The sequence below is a fragment of the Hibiscus syriacus genome, unplaced genomic scaffold, assembly GCF_006381635.1.
Source record: "Hibiscus syriacus cultivar Baekdansim isolate YM2019G1 unplaced genomic scaffold, ASM638163v2 tig00111008_pilon, whole genome shotgun sequence".
Lineage (NCBI taxonomy): Eukaryota > Viridiplantae > Streptophyta > Magnoliopsida > Malvales > Malvaceae > Hibiscus > Hibiscus syriacus.
The window spans coordinates 736409-746988 of NW_024062951.1; the positions used below are offsets into that span (position 1 = coordinate 736409).

The 10580-nt window shown below is 34.0% G+C and overlaps 1 protein-coding gene across 1 annotated transcript; it reads right to left on the bottom strand.

Annotated features, from left to right (window-relative positions):
- Positions 1-9493: 9493 nt before the first annotated feature.
- Positions 9494-9926, bottom strand: LOC120149780 (uncharacterized protein At1g05835-like). The gene has a single exon (XM_039162484.1). The coding sequence runs from the start codon at positions 9898-9900 to the stop codon at positions 9532-9534; it is 369 nt and encodes a 122-aa protein (XP_039018415.1). The 5' UTR covers positions 9901-9926; the 3' UTR covers positions 9494-9531.
- Between the last annotated feature and the right edge of the window lie 654 nt (positions 9927-10580).

The following is a 10580-nucleotide window of genomic DNA, read 5'->3' on the forward strand; positions in this document are numbered from 1 at the left end:
AGTCCAAAAACATATCTTAACGGTTTCCACCCACCTACGCTCCTTCCTCTTCATATATACTTTTTCAGTTCGGTTTTCTTTGGTGTTCTTTTCTCTCGTAGTTTGATTTAATCACCTATTATTTCCAGCAAGAAAAATGGCGGTTTTCATTGTCGCTTTGGAAGATGTTCCCTCCGTTGATATCATGGCCGAACTACTTCGCCATTTCAAGCTCTCCTCCAAGCTCGATAAACGTCTCACTCTCATCGGTCACGATATGTCTCGGAGAGGGGCCTCCTTGTTCGAGAAGTCGATAAACCATTTGGAACATTAAATGTAAAAAGTGGCTTTCCCTTCCACCACCCCTACTCTCAGCACCAAATCGTGGTAGCATAAGAACAATATCATAAGTCAACAATAGAGTGTACTGCTGACGATAGGAAATTACGGGTGATGATAAAGCAACTGGTTCCATCTTGATGCCGGCTTGATCATTGGTTTCAAAACATTAGCAATAACATTTAAATACATAAAACACCCTACAACAGACGCAGTTATTTAAATCCAATAGCTCAAAGAAGAATAACATTCTTTTTAACTATCGAGATCACTTATTAGATTCAGATATCAAATTATTCTTAAAAGTATTAAATAAGTTTGGGGACAATTTTATATTTTAACAGTTTTATTCCTAATAAAATTCAAGAAAAAGGATGAGGGAAACACAATATCAAATTTTTTATTATTATTTCAATATCATTAGGTAAATAATATTAAAATATATATAAAAAAGCATGAAAATAATTTATATTTATATAAGCAAGTAAAATTTTATTTCATGATTGAAGGAACCAAATAACACTAGAACTCAAAAATCATATCTTTAAATTCAAGATTTAAGAACAGTTGGGTTGGGATGAAAGGGGTTTGAAAGAAAATGAAGTATCCCAAGCATAGTTGAAACTCAAGTCGCTGTTGGGAGCCACTGGCTCACCACTGTTGATCAAGCATTCTCCCCCTGATTTCGACATCACCGATGGATCAACAGTTTCCACCGTCTGAAATATGTCACAGCTAAGTTTCAAATCAGACTGAGTGCAAGGGCAACTGTTGGTGATTGTGGCTTTCCATTCTGGCTTGTTTTCCACTGTCTTCCCAGTTTGCGTTTGACTGATTGTCACGTCGGCTATAGAGCATTGACAGTATCCTTCAAAATATATGAGGGTAAAATATGAGTGTCAACATAATACAAGTTTTAAGATCATAACACACACATATTAGTTGTCATGCAACTAATAATAGTTGTATAATGCATAATAATGGTTCATAATGCATTGTAAGTTGACAACAATAATGGTTCATAGTTGGCACTAATAATGGTTGAAAAGTGACATGGCAAACTTACACATTTTAGTCATTGTACTTTAGGGTATTTACAAGATTAGTCCTTAAGCTTCAACTATAAATACCCTAGCTCATTTAGCTTCAAAATCATCCCAAAGCATTCTAGCTTTCTTCCAATACTAGAGAGAATTTAGAGAGTTTCTTGAGAGTTATTTTCTCCTTTTTTATCAAGAGAGAATTATCATTGTTTTCTCCTTGGTAGATCGAGAGAAGTTGTAATTCCTATTTTCTCATAGTGAAATTCTTCTACCGTTGCTCGTGGTTTTTACCATATATTATTTAGGGGTTTTTCACGTAAATTTTGTGTATTCTTTATCTTTATTTTCTCAAATTATCAGTTGCAATTTTGCTCTATCCGATAGCCGTCTTCCGCAACAATTGGTATCCGAGCCAGATTAGAGTGTGTCATATCTGCTTATTGTCTTTGTGGTTGCCACCAAAAGGTGGATCCTCCAACATAAGAAAGTAAGAAGGTATTACTCATTCTTTGAAGGTTCCAGAGAACTATTCACGATAGTGAAATAGTGGAAGCTATCCGTAAAAGAAGCTATGACAACGAAATTTGATATTGAAAAATTCAATGGGAAAAATTTCTCATTGTGGAAATTGAAGATGAATGTCATCTTGAGAAAAGACGGTTGTCTAGAAGCTATCAGTCAAATCCCGGTAGATTTCACAGATGACAACAAATGGATCTAAATAGACAAAAATGCTATGGCAAACTTTTATCTAGCATTAACAGATGAAGTATTGTCAAGCATCAAGGAGAAGAATACAGCTAAGGAGATATGGGATCATCTCACCAAACTATACGAGGCCACATCGCTGCACAATAAAATTTTCCTTAAGAGAAAATTATATACTCTTCGGATGCCAGAATCTACTTCAGTGATGGAGCACTTAAACACACTGAACACATTATTTTCTCAGCTTACATCCTTAAGATGTACAATAGGAGAACAAGAACGTGTTGAACTTCTACTTCAAAGTCTACCTGATTCGTATGATCAACTCATCATCAACTTGACAAATAGTAATGTCACCAGTCTAGTCTTCGATGACGTTGCAGCTGCTGTTCTACAAGAAGAAAATCGGCGCAAGAACAAGGAAGACATACAAGTAAATCTGCAACAAGCAGAAGCGTTGACAACGATGAGAGGGAGATCAACAGAACATGGCCAAAGTAGCAGTCACAAATATGGTAGATCGAAGTCGAGGAGCAAGAAGTATTTAAAGTGCTACAATTTTGGAAAGAATGGTCACTTGAAAAATGATTGTTGGAGTCTAAATAAAAACTCCAATCCACAAGGCAATACAACAAACACTTCAGATGATGAAGATGCTCTATGTTATGAAGCGTCAACCACCGTGGAAGGTAGAAAGAGATATGCCGATATATGTCTCATTGATTCGGGAGCAACATGTCACATGACCTCAAGAAGAGAATAGTTTTATCATTATGAACCTGTCTCAGGAGGATCTGTATATAGTTGCAATGATCATGCCATTGAGATCGTTGGCGTGAGAACCATCAAATTGAAGATGTATGATGGAATATTTAAAGTTGTTTGAGATGTGCGGCACGTGAAAGGCTTGAAGAAAAATTTATTATCCTACTAATTGTTGGATAATAATGCAAGCAAGATTGAAACACAGAAATGAATCATGAAGGTGTTTCGTGGAGCGTTTGTGGTGCTGAAAGGTGAAAAGATAGCAGCAAACTTGTACATACTGAAGGGAGAGACTTTGCTAGAAGCAGAAGCCTCTATTGCCTCATGTAGTTCAGATTCTGCAATGTTATGGCATCAGAAACTTGGACACATGTCAGAACAAGGAATAAAAGTTCTTGTGGAGCAAAGCTACTTCTAGGCTTAACAAATGTAACACTTCATTTGTGTGAGCATTGCATAACAAGTAAGCAGCACCGGTTGAAATTCAACACGTCAAATTCTAGAGGCAAAAGTGTTCTAGAATTGGTTCATTCTGACATATGGCAAGCACCAGTTACATCCCTAGGTGGAGCAAAATATTTTGTCTCATTTATTGATGACTACTCCAGGAGATGTTGGGTGTACCCTATTAAGAAGAAGTCGGATGTGTTTTCAATTTTCAAAATCTTCAAAGCGTGGGTGGAACTTGATTCTGGAAATAAGATCAAGTGTTTCAGAACAGATAATGTAGGAGAATACACAAGCGAAGAATTTGATGACTTTTGCAGGAAAGAAGACATCAAAAGACAGTTCACAGTAGAGAACACTCCTCAACAAAATGGAGTGGCAGAGCAGATGAACAAAACCTTGTTAGAAAGAACAAGAGCAATGTTGAGGGATGCAGGCCTAGAAAAATCATTCTGGGCAGAAGCGGTCAATACTGCCTGTTATTTAGTGGATCGAGCTCCATCAATTGTAATAGAGCTGAAGACACCAATGGAGATGTGGACTGGTAAACCAGTTGATTATTCAAACCTCCATGTATTTGGAAGTATTGTATACGTGATGTACAACTCCCAATAAATTTTAAAGCTGGATCCAAAATCCAGGAAATGCAAATTATTGGGGTATGTTGATGGTGTAAAGGGGTATCTCTTATGGGATCCCACTGCCCGCAAAGTGATCATTAACAGGGATGTTATCTTTGTAGAAGATAAGCTACAAAGAAAAGAAGAAGATGGTAGCGCTGCAAAGTCAGAGACTACACAGATACATGTGGAAAAGGAGTTTGAACAAAGAGATTCTTTTGAAGCAGAACCAGCACATGATGAACAAGAACCAGAGAGTTCTGAAGCTCCAACAACTCGTCAATCAGATCGTGTGAAAAGACGTCCCAATTGGCACTCAGATTATGTTATAGAATGTAATATTGCATACTGCATTTTAACAGAGGACGGTGAGCCATCAACATACCAGGAGGCAATAAACAGCTCAGATGCTTCACTATGGATGATGGCGATGCAAGAGGAAATTGAAGCCCTTCATAAAAATAATACATGGGACCTTGTGCCACTACCACAAGGAAGGAAGCCAATTGGTAGCAAATGGGTCTTCAAAATCAAGCGAAATGGTGACGATCAAGTTGAGAGGTATCGTGCAAGACTGGTGGTCAAAGGATATGCTAAAAAAGAATGTATTGATTTCAATGAAATCTTTTCTCCTGTGGTTTGACTAACAACAGTTCGAGTAGTTTTGGCAATGTGTGCTACATTGAATTTACATCTAGAGTAGCTAGATGTTAAAACAGTTTTTCTTCATGGAAATCTTGAAGAAGAGATTTACATGCTCCAGCCTGAAGGTTTTGAAGAAAAAGAAAAGAAGAACTTGGTTTGCAGGTTGAACAACTGTACGATCTAAAGCAGGCGCCGAGGTATTGGTATAAGAGATTTGATTCTTTCATTATGTGCATTGGATACAACAAACTTAATACAGATCCTTGTGCTTATTTCAAGAGGTCTGATGATAACGATTTTGTTATTTTGCTGTTGTATGTGGATGTCATGTTGGTTGCAGGACCCAACAAAGATCATATTGAAGAATTGAAGGCACAACTAGCTAGGGAATTTGAAATGAAGGACTTGGGATCAGCAAACAAGATTCTAGGGATGCAAATTCACCGAGATAGAAGTAATAGGAAGATTTGGCTTTCACTAAAGAATTATTTGAAGAAGATCTTGTCACGATTCAGCATGTACGATTGTAAGCCAATTTCTACTCCTCTTCCTATTAACTTCAAATTATCCTCCAGTATGAGTCCTAGCAGTGAAGAAGAGATGATGTAGATGTCTCGAGTACCGTATGCATCAGCAGTGGGAAGTTTAATGTTCGCTATAATATGCACAAGACCAGACATTGCACAAGCAGTGAGAGTGGTTAGTCGGTACATGACGAATCTAGGCAAAGAGCATTGGAATACAGTAAAGAGGATCATGAGATATATCAAAGGGACCTCAAATATTGCATTATGTTACGAAAGATCAAACTTACTAATCAATGGGTATTTAGATTCTGACTATGCATGGGATTTGGATAAAAGCAAATCTACTACAGGATATGTGTTCAAAGTTGTTGGTGGAGCTGTAAGCTGGGTTTCAAAATTGTAGTCAGTTGTGGCTACATCCACAACAGAGGCAGAATATGTAGCAGCTACACAAGCCAGTAAAGAAGCAATCTGGTTGAAAATGCTATTGGAGGAGCTTGGGCACAATCAAGAGTATGTCTCTTTGTTTTGTGACAGTCAAAGCGCCTTGCATTTAGCAAGGAATCCAGCATTTCATTCAATGACAAAGCACATACGAGTTCAGTGCCATTTCATTCGTGAAAATGTAGAAAAAGGGACGGTAGATATGCAGAAGATCCATATCAAAGACAACATAGCAGATTTCATGACGAAAGCGATCAATACTGATAAATTTCCTTGGTGTCAATCCTCTTGTGGCCTGTCAGAGTCGTAAGCAACATGATGGTACAAGGTAGAAACAATGGTGTAAAGATATGATTGTTCTAATCAAATCTTCAAGTGGGAGATTATTAGTTGTCATGCAACTAATAATAGTTGCATAATGCATAAAAATGGTTCATAATGCATTGTAAGTTGGCAACAATAATGGTTTATAGTTGGCACTAATAATGGTTGAAAATAGACATGACAAAATTACATATTTTAGTCATTGTACTTTAGGGTATTTACAAGATTAGTCCTTAAGCTTCAACTATAAATACCCTAGCTCATTTAGCTTCAAAATCATCCCAACGCATTCTAGCTTTCTTCCAATACTAGAGAGAATTTGGAGAGTTTCTTGAGAATTATTTTCTTCTTTTTATCAAGAGAGAATTATCATTATTTTCTCCTTGGTAGATCGAGAGAAGTTGTAATTCATATTTTCTCATAGTGAAATTCTTTTACCGTTGCCCGTGTTTTTGCCCTATATTATTTAGGGGTTTTCCACGTAAATTGTGTGTCTTCTTTATCTTCATTTTTATTTTCTCAAATTATCAGTTGCGATTTTGCTCTATCCGATAGCCGTCTTCCGCAACAATATATATATATATATATATATATGGGTTGGGAATTACCTTGGCCAACGAGAGCAAGAAAGAGAGCTGCAAGGAAGAAGTGGACAGTGGAAGCCATTGTAGTATAATTAAACTATTTGTTATTCTTTTTGTGTTTTATGTTTTATTGCTATTGCTGTAGACTATATATAAGCTAAAGTTGATTGACAATAGATACTTATATATGGAAAGTTTGGATTTTCTTCATAAAATACGGATACTATAATCCTTGTTTGGATTATTTCCTAAAGTTTTCTTTACATTTCTTCTACATTACCATATTTTTATGCTGACATGAATTTGTACATTCGCATATAAATTTTTACAAAAAAACGAAGAAGAAATTATTGGTGATTAAAAATGGTTTGAAGTAACTAACGGGATCGGTTCAAGTGGTAAGCCTTTTGATATTGTTTAAGTAGGTCATGAACCGGAAGGGTAATAAAAAAATAGTTTAAAGGAGGTGGTTTTGTTTTATTTTAATTTTAATTTTAGGTCAAATATTTAAATTTCCACACATCATAAATATATGCTTTTTTATTTTTCACCTTGAGGATTTTTTGTCAGTTGAGTTAATATTATTTTAATTTATAATTAAAAGTCAATCAGAAATTTTAAAATAATATAAACAAATATTTCGTTAACTTGCCCCTTAAAATTTATTCTATTTTGCAGGTCCTCTTCATCCCATTCTCTCATTTCCCTCAATCTTTTTCCCCAAAAAAAACCCTAATTTATGAGTGACATAAACAAATATAACAATTTATTTTTAAAAAAACAATAACCACCTATATAGAATAAACTTAATTTTAATTTATTTTATTAATTAATTTAATTAAATTCATCGTTCCTATTAATTCAATTTAAACAAAAGTTTCCACTAATTTTATTTTATCGATTCAATTCAATTTAATCTTGAAATAATCATATAAATACATACTTTTACGGAAATAATATTGAATATAATTAAAAATTATTTTTAATAGTTTAAACTTAATAGTCTGATACCAAAATAATAGATTTTAGGGCTTGATCCTTTTCTAGACAAAATTTTGTTGATTTAAAATTAAAGAATGATAATAAACAATATTAGAAAATAATCCAAACTAAAAGTAATTTGAATGGAAATTAATGTGAATTAATTTATTCAAATTCGATATGAATCGAGCATCGACTTGATTTTAACCTGATAAATGAATCAAAGTGAATTTTATAATATTGTCTGGTTGTAGATAAGGTTATATTACAGCTCTAAACGATTATTTTATGATGGCAGTTACAGGTGCTTAATTACATCCGGTTTGCCTTTTTTTCGTTCAGCAAAATTAATATTTTATTGAGAATTATCATGATTTGTGTACGAATTATCGGAGAGGTTGTGTTAATCTCGGAGGAAGGCCGCCTACTACAGCGATTACACACATCGAGACAAATTTATTTTTAAGATAATAATTAATAATACGACACGATTGATCGAATTCTTGTTTATTTATTTTTAACTATTCAGTAACGATTTGATTTTTGCGGTTTCTATTTCACCAACAAAATCCAGCTTCCAACGCGAACAAAGGCAGGTAAATCCACCCTGCTCCCATTCTCCCCCTCATCGAAGTTGCTTAGGTAGATGAAGATCTTAAACTTAAAGATGTAGTTTGCCCATTACGAACCACGACTGCAACAACCTCTGCCTCATTCTAGTTGGTTTTATACTTGACCAATCACCAAAAGCGATTAGTTTGTCTTTATTTTATCCTGCAGATTCTTGACTACTCTCGCAACTCCCTTCGTCATCGTATCAAGAAAAATAAAGAAGAAACTTCAAACACAAAGTAAGAAATTTCGTAGGAAAATATTTCAACGATTTGGAAATTAAAGGCAAAAGAAAATGAAAGCATTTACTCTTTTCTTCTACAAGTCTTGATTAAAATCACTTTATGAACTTTTTTTCAAACAAAGTGAGAAAGTGTTGTACCTCCACCAGACTTCCTCCGCAAACCACACATCTGCTGACATTTCTTCACCTATCAAACCCTGAAGGCTCCGAAATTTCATATATTCAAGTCAGCCTTAGTCTCTTGACATTACTACTAGTAGGCTCATGCGATTTATTAGCTAACAGTCATATCTATTTACCTTGTTAATCTAAAAATAATCATCATCCTTCTAGGTCTGACACCAACGCTAAGGACTTGTATGTAAATCATCATACAAGACTAGGGATAGAAAATTACACTACCTCGAGAAACCAAAAGAAATAAACCACCAAAAATCATCACAATTGTAATTCTTCTCTCAACTATCATCATAACACCATTTGCAACCATCAATTTTACGATCCACATCAAGTATCCACGTACACCTTAATTTTTGCATCAACGAAAGTTCATCGTCATCTAAAATAGTTGGAAGCTCTATTCGAAGTTCTCTCCCAATTCTGATTAGATCATCATAATGAAATATGTTAAAGTTTTTTTAATACTATTTAGACGAATAATTAATCGCCTCTTCTTCTTAATAATGTTTCCAAAAGCTACTTCATTTCGAAATTTTGTTAAATGAACGATTATTATTCATAGAGATTCTGGGTTTGAGTACGACATACACAGAGGTACTTAAACATTTATTATCAATTAATAGAAAGTATTTCGAACAAATACTATCTTGTAATTAACTCAGATTTAAAACAACTCTTATTTTCTGCTGTTGTTATGATTTTCTAGGCTTATTGTCTCTTTTAATAAAAATAATTTGATTACCCAGTAAAAAAGGAAAAACAACTCGATTTATATTTTATCTACTTATATTATTCTTTTAAAAAAGGAAACTTTTCCTGCCTTGGTGAAGGAAGGGGTATAGTTTTGAGCCAGTTTTACATTTTAAAGGTTTTATTCCAGATAAAATCTGGATTAGAGAAACACAATATTAATTATTTTTACGTTGTTTCTATATAATTATTTCAGTATAATTTGACAAATAACCATATAGAAAATATATAGAAAAGAAAATATATATATATATATATTTATGTAAACGGCTAAAATTTTATTTCATTATTGAAGGGAAAAAATACAACAGTAGAGTTCAAAAGTCTTGGATTGAAAATTTAAGAACAGTTGGGTTGGGATGAAAGGGGCTTGAAAGAAAACGAAGTATCCCAAGCATAGTTGAAACTCAAGTCGCTGTTGGGAGCCACTGGCTCGCCACCGTTGATCAAGCATTCTCCCCCTGATTTCGACATCACCGACGGATCAACAGCTTCCGCCGACTGAAATCCGTCACAGCTGAGCTTCAAATCAGACTGAGTGCAAGGGCAACCGTTGGTGATTGTGGCTTTCCATTCCGGCTTGTTTTCCACTGTCTTCCCAGTTTGCGTTTGGCTGATCCTCACGTCGGCTATAGAGCATTGACAATATCCTTGGCCAAGGAGAGCAAGAAAGAGAGCTGCAAAGAAGAAGTGGAGAATGGAAGCCATTGTGGTATAACTAAGCTTTATGTAATTCTTTTTGTGTTTTATGTTTTATTGCTATTGCTGTAGACTATATATAAGCTAAAGTTGATTGACAATAGATACTTATATATGGAAAGTTTGGATCTTCTTCATAAAATACGGATACTATAATCCTTGTTTGGATTATTTCCCAAAGTTTTCTTTACATTTCTTCTACATTTTCACATGGAAATTTTTACAAAAAATAAATTAAAAATGGTTAAAAATGAGTTGTCTTGTTTAATTTGATTTTAATTTTAGGTTAAATATATAAATGTTAACTTATCACAATATATCATTTTTAATTATAATTCAAATTCAATCAGAAATTTTAAAATAATATAAACAATATTATAATCATAATAATATTAAAAATAACTCGTTTTCTTTAATTAAATTCAATTTTAGATTAAATATATAAATTTCCACGTTTCACTTGTCCCCTAAAATCTGTTCTATTTGGCAGGTCTTCTTCATCCCATCCTCTCATTTCGCTCAATCTTATTTCTCTCCAAAACCCTAATTTGTGTGTGGCAGAAAAAAAAATATAAACAATCTATTTAAAGAAAGACTATAACCACTTTAAATAAAATAATAAATAAATTTGATTCTTATTAATTAATTGAATCAAAATCATCAATTCTATTAATTCAATTTCAACAAAC

What these genes read in the sequence shown, in the direction of transcription:
- LOC120149780 (XM_039162484.1), bottom strand. Translation starts at nt 9,900, where the DNA reads ATGGCTTCCATTCTCCACTTCTTCTTTGCAGCTCTCTTTCTTGCTCTC.